We start from the raw sequence: 15,176 nt of genomic DNA on the forward strand, positions 1-15,176 counted from the left end.
ATGTACACTCACTGGACTCTAACCACACACTCACAGGCTCCATGTACACTCACTGGACTCTAACCACACACTCACAGGCTCCATGTACACTCACAGGCTCCATGTACACTCACAGGCTCCATGTACACTCACAGGCTCCATGTACACTCACAGGCTCCATGTACACTCACAGGCTCCATGTACACTCACAGGCTCCATGTACGCTCACAGGCTCCATGTACACTCACAGGCTCCATGTACGCTCACAGGCTCCATGTACACTCACAGGCTCCATGTACACTCACTGGACTCTAACCACACACTCACACATACTACACTGACACTCCAACACACACACATATGGACACACACACACACACACAAAACACATACACACATGCATATTGACGCCACACATACACATACATTCACATTCCTTCACACTCTTCACATACACTGCTGTTACTCTCTGTTTATTTTCTATGCATAGTCACTTTCTCCTACCTACATGAACATATTACCTCAATGACCTTGACTAACCCGTACCCCTGCACATTGACTCGGTACCGGTTCCCCTTTCTATATAGCCACTTCATTGTTATTTTATTATGTTACTCTTTTTCATTTAGTTATTTTGCACATTTTTCTTACTTACTTTTTGAAAACGTTGAATTGTTGGCTTGTAAGTAAGCATTTCGTGGTTGTATTTGATGTGACAAATAACATTTGATTTGATAAACATGGACTAAAGTTTATTGTTGTGTGCTGGTGTTACCTAGGCTATTGTCTTTTGCACAAGTGCTCTTAAAATCCCTCCAAGTCTTGTAGAAGGTTATGCGGTCAGTTTCTGAGAGGAAGTACTGTTTGGTGCTCTGACCAATAACCCTCTAACACACAAAGCAGAACAGAGACAAAGACGGTTTCAAAATACCCCACAGGGAAGAAACATCTTCCTTATTTGGGCAAAGAACAACACTCAGAATAAGGAACTAATTCAGTCAATATGTCCATGGCTCATATCTGCCAGTTAGTTGTCTCTTTGGTTGAGGACAGTATAAGCATCATAGTGAATTGGGAAACGGGAATGTGGTTAGGTGTGTAAAAAGTGTAGTGAAACACACCAGACATCATAGTGAAAGTGGACAGAGACTGAATCAGGACATGACAGATGTCAGGCTGGAACAGGTTGGTCAGCGAGGTGAAATCAGAGCTCTCCCACTTGCCAGAGCTCGCTCCTCACAGCTGTCCCAACTACGGGGAGGCTTTTCCTCTCAGATCTCCATGAAACCTGACCTCATGCCAGCACTGTCTTGACAAATAATGCTGGGTTGACATTTGGCCCTAAAACCCACTTGAAAAGTCGAGGAAGGCACTTTCTTTGTTGACCATAGACTTTAGACCTACCTGCTAGCCACTTGATATGGACCCAAGCTACTGGTTGCACAGGGTCATCAGTTACAGATCTGAAAGAATAGGATTTGGCAAACCTGTTGGCTGTATAGAGTTCCAGCCATATTGTTTACAGCCATCAGTCTAGAAAGACCCTTGGAAAGGTGTAGGGAAAGGGGGCTAGCAGGTTGATTACAGACGGGACCTGTGACTTATGCTCCCTCCATGGTAAAAATCTCTCTCAGGACTGCTGACACTTAATAAGTCATGACAGTCAACTCAAGTGAAGGCTTGGTGGGTGAATATAAGAGCTGCACTGACGTCACCCACCTTAACATGTCCCATGACAGAATGTCAATGGGAAGTGATCATGAATTCACCATTTTATCTGACAATGATAACAGCTAATGTTCTATCTGGTGGGGGTTCGAAAGGGAAGCTGTCCTTTGCCCTCGTCTCCTAAGGTTAGTTATTTTGGGGAACTTAGCTCTGGGTGGTCTTATTTATCATTCTGTGACAAATGACTGAAAAGGGCACCACATTGATAAACTTGGTGACCTCTTCAAGTGACCAAAACCCTGGAAGGCATTTCTTTGCCACATATGCATTGATATTCAACTCTCAAAGGTTACTTTCCCTCAAAGCTGTGATTATGTTAGGATTGATTAGATCACAGTTTGGAATCTTCAGTGTCTGTCAGATTCCACTGTGATCCCTGGAGTTCTGTTTACAACTGGAGTAAGGTGTTAAAGTGGTCCCTTAGAAGCTGCCAACACATCCTCCTGTAAGCTTCAGCTGAGCTTGGCAGAATACTAATACCCTGCAACTCTAAAGCAAGCCCAGCAAGAGAACTGTCAGTGCCCGATCGCAGTGTGTGTGTGTGTGTGTCCGTGCGCGTGCGTGCGTGCGTGCGTACATGTGCGTTTGTATTAAATTCCCTGTAACTCTCAGCTAAGCGGTTTAAAACTGCCTCTGCCTTGTATCAAGCACCACATTGACTCTGACTATGTGGCTCATTATTGCTTCTGTTTAATATCTGGAGCAATCACCCTGACACATCACAGGCTGGCTCTGTCACTATGGTTACCACAACATTCATTAAGGCCTTAATATTGCAACACCACAACCATGCGGGTGCTGTTGTGCTATCTCGTAGCTATACCTGGAGCACACTCTCTGTTCAGTGAGCCTGACCACAGTTACTGCGCGCCTTATTACCATCTAGGGTTATCTCTCCGACAACTCCTTCTGTCATAAGGCGAGACCGATGTGCTAGAGGTCTCTGGGGACTTCCTACCTCTATTAATAAACGCTCTATGAGCGCAGATTTGAGATGGGGATACTTTCTAATCTTCTGTCAAGCTGTTTTGCTGTGGACAACTAACAGGAGTAATGAATCAGACTTCAGCCATTCAGAGCACTCTAACTGACGTCTGACTGCAATGATAACAGACACTGTAGGTCAAAGAACTGAAGTATAGTGTAGAGCAGACATACAGTGGAGTTTTTCATCTATAATGTTGGGTATCCAGTGAGGTGGAAGGTGTGCTGCAGCTCAGGTTTGTTGCTGACAGGGAGAGAGAGACAGAGACTCATAGAGAGACAGAGAGAGAGAGAGAGAGAGAAGGAGAGAGAGAGAGAGAGAGAGAGAGAGAGAGAGAGAGAGAGAGAGAGAGAGAGAGAGAGAGAGAGAGAGAGAGAGAAGGAGAGACAGAGACAGACAGACAGACAGACAGACAGAGGGAGAGGGAGAGAGAATGAGAGAGAGAGAGAGAGAGAGAGAGAGAGAGAGAGAGAGAGAGAGAGAGAGAGAGAGAGAGAGAGAGAGAGGGAAAAAGACAGAACTCGTTGGCTCACCAGCCCCAGAGGGATGATAGATGAGGCTTGGCGGGAGGATACAGAGATTTATGTGAAGCCTTAAGTGAACCTGAACACACACACACACAAAGCTTTTGGAGCTGCTGATATGGTCCATCAGTCTGAGTGGATCCAGAACAGAGGAGAGCATGTCTAGGGTATCTCTTGAGACTGCTACATGACCACATGGTTAAACACGTCCATATACTTACTGTATGTTGTCACTGGAAATACTGTCATTTATAAACCACGGTATGATGTCATAAAGTAGCCTATATTTCAGTGTTGATGCTCAACAAGGACTATTACAATGTACCCCAAAATTAGTGTATAAGATGTGCTGGTTCTGTTTGCATTTGAAAAGTAAAAAAAAAAATACGTGTTCAATGCTCCAAAAAATGTCAAGGTGTGTAAATGTCAGCTGTTCAATGACGAGGCGTCACTTACCTCTTTCTCTGAGATGTAAAGTTGGTCCCCTTTGAGTATTACAAAACGATTTTTCCAGATCTCCCTAAATATCCCTTTGCCACAGAACTTGCGAATCCAACCGATTTTGTCTGGCTGCGTGTTGTGCTGGTTTGTGTCCTGCGGGCCCTGCATATTCAACGAAAGCAACAAAGTAGCAGTTAAGACATGAAAATGCCAGAGCACCTCGTTTAGATTCGAAAGGGGGACTGAACAGACAAGAAAAAGAGGAGAGTCTTTTCGTGAGGCGACTCAGCCCCCTGTCATTTCCTTTGTCATGTAGATGCTGTCACATTCCTTGCGCGCACCGTTTTTCTTGGGCTAGTGTTTTTGTCACCATCTTATGATCTCAGTTAGGCTACACCGACCACGTTAGATAATAGCATTCCAAAAATAAAGCTCGTTTTAAAATGATTCCGTTATACACAAAAAGAGCACTCCCTAAAAACGTTTGTCTTTCACAGAATCCACAACAAGCATTACATCAACACGTTTAAACTCTACATTGCTAGATCTCTTGTCAAATATAATTGTGTTAATCAAGTTAAGATAATGGGGGCCATTCTCCAGTTAGACAATGAATAAATAAAGCAAATCAGCATCACTTTGGAGTTTGGACTGAGGCTATAAAGTAACTGAGTCAGTAACGTATCAAGTAGCATTGACGTGTTTATTAAATACAACACTCGTTACATTGTAGCTTTTTGTTACATTCTCTGGAATAGCAGCTAACCAGAAACCCGTTATTACATTGTAGCTGAAGTGATCATCACTTGCATCGTTTCGAAACCTTACCCGTTTAGCTGAATTGTTTTTCTTCATTGTGAAGGATAGGACTGTCGATGACTATCCCCGAATTCACTCAGTTATAAATCCGCAATTTTGTACAACAGGCTGATGCCAAGAATGGCCGTAAATTCTGGACACGGGGTGTATATGCCCGTGACGCTCGAAAGCCCCCAGTAGCCTATGTCTTGCTCCTTTCCTCGCCGACTCCCCAGGCTGGAACACTTCAATTTTCTCCCTCTCTATTCCTTTGTAGATATAACTGAATGCGGTTGGTCGAGCTACGCTCTCGCATGCTCTGAGCACTGAACTGGACTGGTAGTGTCTAGTTACGCGGATGAGTCCGTTTCATTGCCTCCCTATTGAGTCCCCCTCCCTCTCCCTCTCCTCTCTTCTCCGAGGCTTTGGTTATTAGAGAGCATGCAGCTGGGAGACTGGATAGCCTTCTCCCCCGCTCTGTAACTCGATGGCTCAATCTCTCTAAAACCCAAGCTGCAGGGCTACGGAGTCATGATATCATCACGGAAAATAAGGAATGAAGGCACGAGATTCATGTGAAAGACGCAAATATGGAAGTTATAGGCTGTAGAAAGTGGGGATGTGTGGGAAGGGGTGTTAGTCTACAAGTACAGTGATGTCTAGAAAATGTTAAATTGCACTCTCTAACTTTTGTATGATTTCAGCCGGAAGTGATGCTCAAGAGCCAGAAGTGGTCCCCTTTTTTTTGTGTACAATGTCATCAAATTGTGTACGAAGTCATCCATTTCATATATGTTACATCCTGTTCAATTGGTATATGTTACAAATTCAATTCGTAATATACTATATCTTACAAAGTTGATGTGTTTAAGATCCTGGAGGGCATCTTTAATTATGTTGTGATGTTCAAATGGCCCTCAAGATCTCACAGAAAATCAATAAGACTAGAAAATGATAGGAAGATAGAATATAGGTGTGGGCTATGGGGTGGAAAATGTTATACGTGTGATGTAATAGTCAGTCTCATTAACAACAAAACGGACACTTGCTGTTTACAACCTTTGCTGACCCTCTTAGGTTTCCAAGAATATCTGAGGAAGCTTATCCCTTAAGCCCCCTTTCCACTTTCACACACTCTTGGATGTTGTAAAACAGAAAGGATAGGTCTACACCAATATGAATAAACCAGATTGTTGTGCCTGAAATATGTTTTTCTCCAGTGTCTTCTCAACGCCATTATTTTAATTTCCCCCTAAAACAAATATTTTAATAAAACTGAATTACTTTTGAAATGACACTTAACAAGGTAAAGCACATCTCCAAATATTTGTCATCATGTTGTCAGCATGTTACAAGCAAAAATTAAAGCAGGAATCACCAGTGACTAGACCAATAAAAAAGTTGTCAGATGAAGCAGATGCTAAACTACTGGACTGTTTTGCTAGCACAGACTGGAATATGTTCCGGGATTCTTCCGATGGCATTGAAAAGTACACCACATCAGTCACTGGCTTCATCAACACGATGATGTCATCCCTACAGTGCCTGTACATACATACCCCAACCAGAAGCCATGGATTACAGGCAACATCCGCACTGAGCTAAAGGGTAGAGCTGCCACTTTCAAGGAGCGGAACTCTAACCCGGAAGCTTATAAGAAATTCCGCTATGCCCTCCAATGAACCATCAAACTATAAGGGCACAAGGCTAAACCCAAACGCAGACACAGGAGGCAGATGGTTGAGCTCCGATATTTATTATAACAAAAGGGGTAGACAAACGGCAGGTCGGGGACAGGCGAGAGTTCAAAAACCAGGTCAGAGTCCAAACAGTTCCAGGCAATAGGCAGGCTCGAGGTCAGGACAGATAGGGGTTCAGTGATTAGGTCCGAGTCCAAACAGTACAAGGGGATAGGCAGGCTCAAGGTCAGAACAGGCAGAGTGGTCAGGCAGGTGGATATAACATCAGGACAGACAAGAGTCAAAACCAGGAGGGCTAGGAAAAAACAGAGACTGGGAAAAATAGGAGCTAGGAGAAACGCTGGTTGACTTGGCAAAACAAGACGAACTGGCACAGAGAGACAGGAAACACAGGGATAAATACTCCGGGGACTTAGGGGGAAAACAGGGGACACCTGGAGGTGGGTGGAGACATTCACAAAGACAGGTGAAACAGATCAGGGCGTGACAGAACCAGGCAAAGCATCAATACAGGACTAAGATCGAATCGTACTACACCGGCTTTGACACTCGTTGGATGTGGAATGGCTTGCAAACCATTACAGACTACAAAGGGAAGCACAGCCGAGAGCTGCCCAGTGACACGAGCCTACCAGACAAGCTAAACCACTTCTATGCTCGCTTCTATGCAAATAACACTGAAAAATGCATAAGAGCACCAGTTGTTCCGGAGGACTGTGTGATCACACTCTCCGCAGCCGATGTGAGTAAGACCTTTAAACAGGTCAACATTCACAAGGCTTACCAGGATTACCAAGACGTGTACTGTGAGCATGCCCTGACCAACTGGTAAGTGTCTTCATTGACATGTTCAACCTCTCCCTGTCTGAGTCTGTAATACCAACATGTTTTAAGCAGACCGCCATAGTGCCTGTTTCCAAGAACACTAAGGTAACCTGCCTAAATTACTACTGACCCGTAGCACTCACGTCTGTAGTCATTAAGTGCTTTGAAAGGCTGGTCATGGCTCACATCAACACCATTATCCCAGAAACCCTAGACCCACTCCAATTTGCATACTGCCCCAACAGATCCACAGATGATGCAATCTCTATTGCACTCCACACTGCCCTTTTCCACTTGGACAAGAGAAACACCTATGTGAGAATGCTATTCATTGACTACAGCTCAATGTTCAACACCATAGTGCCCTCAAAGCTCATCAATAAGCTAAGGATCCTGAGACTAAATACCTCCCTCTGCAACTGGATCCTGGACTTTCTGACAGGCCGCCCCCAGGTGGTAATGGTAGGGTAACATATCTGCCACGCTGATCCTCAACACAGGGGCCCCTCAGGGGTGAGTGCTCAGTCCCCCAGTTCCCTCCATGCCCCAATTGTCATCGACGGGGCTGTAGTGGAGCAGGTTGAGAGCTTCAAGTTCCTTGGTGTCCACATCAACAACAAACTAGAATGGTCCAAACACACCAAGACAGTCGTGAAGAGGGCACGACAAAGCCTATTCCCCCCAGTCATAGACTCTACTACCGCATGGCAAGTGGTACCGGAGTGCCAAGTCTAGGACCAAAAGGCTTCTCAACAGTTTTTACTCCCGAAGCCATAAGACTCCTGAACAGCTAATCAAATGGCTACCCGGACCCCTCTTTTACACTGCTGCTACTCTCTGTTTATAATCTATGCATAGTCACTTTAACTATACATTCATGTACATACTACCTCAATTGGGCCGACCAACCATTGCTCCCGCACATTGGCTAACCGGGCTATCTGCATTGTGTCCCACCCACCACCCGCCAACCCCTCTTTTTATGCTACTGCTACTCTCTGTTCATCATATACAGTGGGGCAAAAAAGTATTTAGTCAGCCACCAATTGTGAAAGTTCTCCCACTTAAAAAGATGAGAGAGGCCTGTAATTTTCATCATAGGTACACTTCAACTATGACAGATAAAATGAGAAAAAAAATCCAGAAAATCACATTGTAGGATTTTTAAATGAATTTATTTGCACAATTGGTGGCTGACTAAATACTTTTTTGCCCCACTGTATGCATAGTTACTTTAACCATATCTACATGTACATACCACCTCAATCAGCCTGACTAACCAGTGTCTGTATGTAGCCTCGCTACTTTTATAGCCTCACTACTGTATATAGCCTGTCTTTTTACTGTTGTTTTATTTCTTTACCTACCTATTGTTCACCTAATACCTTTTAATACCTTCTGATACCGTCTACTTCACCTGTTGTATTCGGCGCACGTGATAAATAAACTTTGATTTGGTTTGATTTGATGACGGTGAATAGCATGACATGATCATGGGCCTCATGATCTTGTCCCAGTATCTCTGTCCATTCAAATTGCCATTGATAAAATGCAATTGTGTTCGTTGTACGTAATTCATGCCTGCCCATACCATAATCCCACCGCCACCATGGGGCACTCTGTTCACAACGTTGATATCAGCAAACCGCTCGCCCACATGAAGCCATACACGCTGTCTGCCATGTGCCCGGTACAGTTGAAACCGGCATTCATCTGTGTAGAGAACACTTCTCCAGCGTGCCAGTGGCTATCAAAGGTGAGCGTTTTCCCACAGAAGTCGGTTATGACGCCGAACTGCAGTCAGGTCAAGACCCTCGTGAGGACGACGAGCACGCAGAGGAGCTTTCCTGAGGCAGTTTCTGACAGTTTGTGCAGAAATTCTTTGGTTGTGCAAACCTACAGTTACATCAGCTGTCCGGGTGGCTGGTCTCATACAATCCAGCAGGTGAAGAAGTGGATGTGGAGGTCCTGGGCTGGCGTGGTTAAACATGGTCTGCGGTTGTGAGGCCAGTTGGAAGTATTGCCAAATTCTCTAAAACAATGTTGGAGATTGCTTATGGAAGGTAAATTAACATCAAATTATTTGACAAAAGTTCTGGTGGACATTCCTGCAGTCAGCATGCCAATTGCACGCTCCCTCAAAACCTGAGACATCTGTGGCATTGTGTTGTGTGACACAACTGCACATTTTAGACTGGCTTTTTATTGTCCCCAGCACAAGGTGCACCTGTGTAATGATCACGCTGTTTAATCAGCTTCTTGATATGCCACACGTGGATGGATCATCTTGGCAAAGGAGAAATGCTAACTAACAGGGATGTAAACAAATGTGTGCGTATGGAACATTTCTGGGATCTTTGATTTCAGCTCATGAAACATGGGACCAACACGGTTTTTTGTGTAGATTTGTTTACAGCTGGACGTGTGCTGAACCTGTCAAGTGTTGTCAAGCCCTGGCCATAGAGAGGCTTTTATTCTCTATTTTGGTTAGGCCAGGGTGTGACTAGGGTAGGCATTCTATGTTCAGTTTCTATGTTTTGTATTTCATTGTTGTTTGGCCGGGTGTGGTTCTCAATCAGAGGCACCTGTCTATCGTTGTCTTTGATTGAGAACCATACTTAGGTAGCTTTTTCCCACATGGGTTTTGTGGGTAGTTGATTTCTGTTTAGTGTTTTTTCACCTTTCAGGACTGTTTTGGTTATTCGTTGTGTTATTTTTGTATTTCGTGTTCACTGTCAATAAACTAACATGAACACGTACCACGCTACGCTTTGGTCCTCATCTTCTTCATACAACGACCGTTACAGGTGTAGACGTTCCTTCTTCTCTCCTTGCTCTTTCTCAGGACAGACTCTCAGACTCTTCAATGCACAGACGGTTCTCTCTGTCTGTCTGAGAATAAAGAGACAGAGGGTAGTGAGTCTACCGTCTCAAGATTCCCCCGATCTCTTTCTCCCGCTGTCTCCTCTCACTATCTCCTATCATGGTTGATGAAAAAAGGAAATCCGGATGGGGTAATAGGATGGAGTAATAGGATGGAGTAATAGGATGGAGTAATAGGATGGAGTAATAGGATGGGGTAATAGGATGGAATAATAGGATGGAGTAATAGGATGGAGTAATAGGATGGGGTAATAGGATGGAGTAATAGGATGGAGTAATAGGATGGAGTAATAGGATGGGGTAATAGGATGGAGTAATAGGATGGAGTAATAGGATGGAGTAATAGGATGGAGTAATCCAAGAATAGTCCCAGCAGCATGACTCCTGCTAATCCCACCCAGCAGTAGTGTTAAAATGCACTCCTGGCCTGGTATAACACAAGGCTATTGAGCAACTATACTGGAAATCAGCTTATAGGCTATAGCATGACGTCACTTCACGGGGGCCAAAGGAGGCGTGTGTGTGTGTGTGTGTGTGTGTGTTTGTGTGTTTGTGTGTGTGTGTGTGTGTGTGTGTGTGTGTGTGTGTGTGTGTGTGTGTGTGTGTGTGTGTGTGTGTGTGTGTGTGTGTGTGTGTGTGTGTGTGTGTGTAGACCAGTGAGTGAATGGTCCAATGGTCTAGTTTACAACAGGCTGTAACCCTTTGTTAGACCAAACCCACTTCAACAGTTCACTCTGACTTCACTTTCTCCTCTTTGTCTCACTCTCCCTGTTTCTCTTGCTCTCCCCTATTTTTCTCACATGCCTGTAGATGATCAATCCATGATTAGGTCCATAATACTGATCAATAAACTACCCAACCCACTCTGACACAAACACAGCCCTCAGGCTAATGTGAAAGCATGTCAATCCCCTCACTCCACATGTGACTGTTCCATTATCTCTCTCTCTCTCCCCTCTCTCTCTCTAAACTTTCTCTCTCTCTGCACTCTCTCTCTGCTTTCTCTCTCTCTCTCTCTCTCTCTCTCTCTCTCTCTCTCTCTCTCTCTCTCTCTCTCTCTCTCTCTCTCTCTCTCTGTGTCTGGGAGGGATGAGGGGGAAGAGAGTTGGAAGAGGGAGAAAGTGGAGAAGAAAGGGAGACAGGATAGAAAAAAGAACAGAGACATGCCTTCTCATGCCAGGCTATACCACGCTGGGGGTCAGCTCAGGCTTCTCATGCCAGGCTATAGCACGCTGGGGGTCAGCTCTGGGTTCTCATGCCAGGCTATAGCACGCTGGGGGTCAGCTCTGGCTTCTCATGCCAGGCTATAGCACACTGTGGGTCAGCTCTGGCTTCTCATGCCAGGCTATAGCACACTGGGGGTCAGCTCTGGCTTCTCATGCCAGGCTATAGCACACTGGGGGTCAGCTCTGGCTTCTCATGCCAGGCTATAGCACACTGGGGGTCAGCTCTGGGTTCTCATGCCAGGCTATAGCACACTGGGGGTCAGCTCTGGCTTCTCATGCCAGGCTATAGCACGCTGGGGGTCAGCTCTGGCTTCTCATGCCAGGCTATAGCACACTGGGGGTCAGCTCTGGCTTCTCATGCCAGGCTATAGCACGCTGGGGGTCAGCTCTGGCTTCTCATGCCAGGCTATAGCACACTGGGGGTCAGCTCTGGCTTCTCATGCCAGGCTATAGCACGCTGGGGGTCAGCTCTGGCTTCTCATGCCAGGCTATAGCACGCTGGGGGTCAGCTCTGGCTTCTCATGCCAGGCTATAGCACGCTGGGGGTCAGCTCTGGGTTCTCATGCCAGGCTATAGCACACTGGGGGTCAGCTCTGTGTTCTCATGCCAGGCTATAGCACACTGGGGGTCAGCTCTGGCTTCTCATGCCAGGCTATAGCACGCTGGGGAAAGTGTGTCTTTGGGAGTGGGCCATGCAAGTGTCTTTGTCATGTTAGGGAGTAAAACCATGCAAGTGTCTTTCTCATGTTAGTGAGTAAAACCATGCAAGTGTCTTTGTCATGTTAGGGAGTAAAACCATGCAAGTGTCTTTGTCATGTTAGGGAGTAAAACCATGCAAGTGTCTTTGTCATGTTAGGGAGTAAAACCATGCAAGTGTCTTTCTCATGTTAGTGAGTAAAACCATGCAAGTGTCTTTGTCATGTTAGGGAGTAAAACCATGCAAGTGTCTTTGTCATGTTAGGGAGTAAAACCATGCAAGTGTCTTTGTCATGTTAGGGAGTAAAACCATGCAAGTGTCTTTGTCATGTTAGGGAATAAAACCAACACTGTCTATTGACGTCTGTTTGTCTTCCTCTCCATGTCTCAATCTCTCTCTCTTAATCCCCAGACCTCACTCTCTCTCTCTCTCCCCTCTCTCTCTCTATGCTTTCTCTCTCTCTGCTCTCTCTCTCTGCTTTCCCTCTCTCTCTCTCCCTCTCTGATCTCTCTCTCTCTCTCCCCTCTCGCTCTCTATGCTTTCTCTCTCTCTGCTCTCTCTCTCTGCTTTCTCTCTCTCTCTCTCCCTCTCTGATCTCGCTCTCTCTCCCCTCTCTCTCTATGCTTTCTCTCTCTCTGCTCTCTCTCTGCTTTCCCTCTCTCTCTCTCCCTCTGATCTCTCTCTCTCCTCTCTCTCTCTCTCCCTCTCTGATCTCGCTCTCTCTCCCCTCTCTCTCTCTAAACTTTCTCTCTCTCTGCACTCTCTCTCTGCTTTCTCTCTCTCTCTCCCTCTCTGATCTTGCTCTCTCTTATCAATTCAAAGGGCTTTATTGGTATGGGAGTCATATGTTTACATTGCCAAGCAAGTGAAATAGATTAACAAAAGTGAAATTAACAATCAGAAATGAACAGTAAACATTACACACACAAACGTTTCAAAGGAATAGAAACATTTCAAATGTCAAATTATGGCTATTTATAGTGTTGTAATGATATACAAATAGTTAAGTACAAAAGGGGAAATAAATAAACATAAATATGGGTTGTATTTACAATGATGTTTGTTCTTCACTGGTTTCCATTTGCAACAGGTCACAAATCTTGCTGCTGTGATGTCACACTGTTGCAACTCACCTAATATAATTTTCAAATTCTTTGTGGGTCTGTGTAATCTGAGGGGAATATGTGTCTCCAATAAGGTCCTACTTTTGGCAGGAGGTTATGAAGTGCAGCTCAGTTTCCACCTCATTTCGTGGGCAGTGTGCCCATAGCCTGTCTCAGTAGCAAGGCTATGCTCATTGAGTCTGTACACTTAATTTTGGGTCAGTCACAGTGGTCAGGTATTCGTCCACTGTGCACTCTCTTTTTAGGGCAAAATAGCATTCCAGTTTGCTGTGTTGGTTAATTCTTTCCAATGTGTCAAGTAATCATTTTTTATTTCTCATAATTTGGTTGGGTCTTATTGTGTTGCTGTCCTGGGTCCTCTGTGGGGTCTGTTTGTGTTTGTGAACAGAGCCCCAGGACCAGCTTGCTTATGGGACTCTTCTCTAGGTTCATGTCTCTGTTGGTAATGGCTTTGTTATGGAAGGTTTGGGAATTTCTTCCTTTTAGGTGGTTGTAAAATTTAACGTCTCTTTTCTGGATTTGGATAATTAACGGTTATCGTCTCTCTCTCTCTCTCTCTCTCTTTCTCTCTCTCTCTCCTCTCATTCTCTCTCTCCCTTTCGCTCTCCCCCTCTCTCTCTCTCTCTCTCCTCTCTTTCTCTCGCTCCCTTTCTCTCTCCCCTCTCTCTCTCTCTCTCTCTCTCTCTCTCTCTCTCTCCTCTCTTTCTCTCTCTCCCTTTCTCTCTCCCCCCTCTCTCTCTCTCTCTTTCTCTCTCTCCCTCTATCCTCTCTCTCGCCTTCAAGGACTAATCACAACCCTCTTCACCCCCAATGCCTCTGCCATCCTCCCCCACTGATAAGATCAGAGCCTCACATCAAGTGTTCACCTTCAGACGCTTATTGTTGTTTCTCCAAAGGTCATCCCTATAAATAGAGATCACTCTTCACCTTATCAAGTGTGTGTGTGTGTGTGTGTGTGTGTGTGTGTGTGTGTGTGTGTGTGTGTGTGTGTGTGTGTGTGTGTGTGTGTGTGTGTGTGTGTGTGTGTGTGTGTGTGTGTGTGTGTGTGTGTGCACATGTTTATTTTTGTGTACCTTTGAAGGTTAATCAAGGCTATTGTCTTGAAGGACCATGACTGCAAGAAACTTTAAACTGTGGCCCTTCTTTACACAGCACAGAGAATGGAGAGCACTGGTTAGCTAGTGTGATGTTAAATGTCATCTCACTGACTGGATTTCCTCAGAACACAATAAAGCCTTAAAGTGATGCTCCAAAGGTTCTGTATAATTTTAGCCAGTAGTTTTGAAAAGTAGTGCTCACGAGCCAAAACGGTTCCCAGAAAATGTCATCCATTTCGTATGATGTGTTACGAATTTGTAGATGCTTAAGATCCCGAACTGCATCTTTAACTACCACAAACAGGTAACACTCCTGGAAGAGCAGATGTGAACACAAAGCTTGTGTGATGGCATAGTAAATATCTTTCTTAGCAACAAACACAGATGTCTCTTAAAAGTGAAGCATTATCAACCAAATGCCATTTTTTACCCAAAGCCTTTAGAGGAACACTGCCTTTCTCTATGCTTAGCCTTTTAACATGAAACCAAAATAACCTGAACCTTTTTGTCTACATCCTCATGGGCTTGAAATGAAATCCTTTGCGATAAGAACATTGAAAGGTTGTCTGGTACTTGGAGGAGATCAAGTCAAAACGGATGGGATGCTTCCTGCTATCACAAATAAAATGTCTTAGCTACAAGACTGGAGAGCCCAAACAAAATACTTAACTATGTTGTAGTATCTCAAAAATGTTTTAAACCTGTTACCTCAAACACATTTCAAATGTCGTCAGTCTGCACTCTGCGCTTCAAGGTTACAATGGATTCAATGTGTCAACATTTTGGGCAGTAGTGCCATATGGTGCTCAGTATGATGCTGATTCCAAAGCTGATTGGTGATATTCTTCTCAGAAAGTACTGAATTGAATAGACTCATGGAAGCATGGAACTTTGCTCATTTACTGATTGCTCCAACAAGTGTTATACATTGGACCATAGGCTAGGTCAACCTGGTCTAAAGGCATTTCGCTTAGGAGTAAGGTTAAAGGGTAAAGGTTAGAGTTAGGGAAAGGGTTAGCTGAAAGGGTTAAGGTTAGGGTTAGAGGAAGGGTTAACTAAAAAGGTTACGGTTAGGGTTGGGGTTAGGGGAAGTGTTAGCTAACATGCTAAGTAGTTGCAAAGTGGTTAAAAGTTGTATGTAGTTGAAAAGTTGTTCATGATGAGATTCG

General features: G+C 44.6%; 1 protein-coding gene across 1 annotated transcript in view; it reads right to left on the minus strand.

Moving 5' to 3' along the window:
* plekho1b (pleckstrin homology domain containing, family O member 1b) overlaps nt 1-5,113 on the minus strand; it is a 39,300-nt gene extending 34,187 nt beyond the window's left edge. Inside the window, exons 1-2 of the mRNA XM_020473363.2 lie at nt 4,486-5,113; nt 3,673-3,819 (exon numbers count right to left, since the gene is read on the minus strand). Of these exons, the coding sequence (XP_020328952.1) occupies nt 3,673-3,819; nt 4,486-4,512 (174 nt within the window). The 5' untranslated portion in view covers nt 4,513-5,113. The remainder of the gene's footprint in view (nt 1-3,672; nt 3,820-4,485) is intronic.
* Nucleotides 5,114-15,176: the final 10,063 nt, after the last annotated feature.

This window comes from Oncorhynchus kisutch, linkage group LG2 (assembly GCF_002021735.2).
Source record: "Oncorhynchus kisutch isolate 150728-3 linkage group LG2, Okis_V2, whole genome shotgun sequence".
Taxonomy (NCBI): Eukaryota; Metazoa; Chordata; class Actinopteri; order Salmoniformes; family Salmonidae; genus Oncorhynchus; species Oncorhynchus kisutch.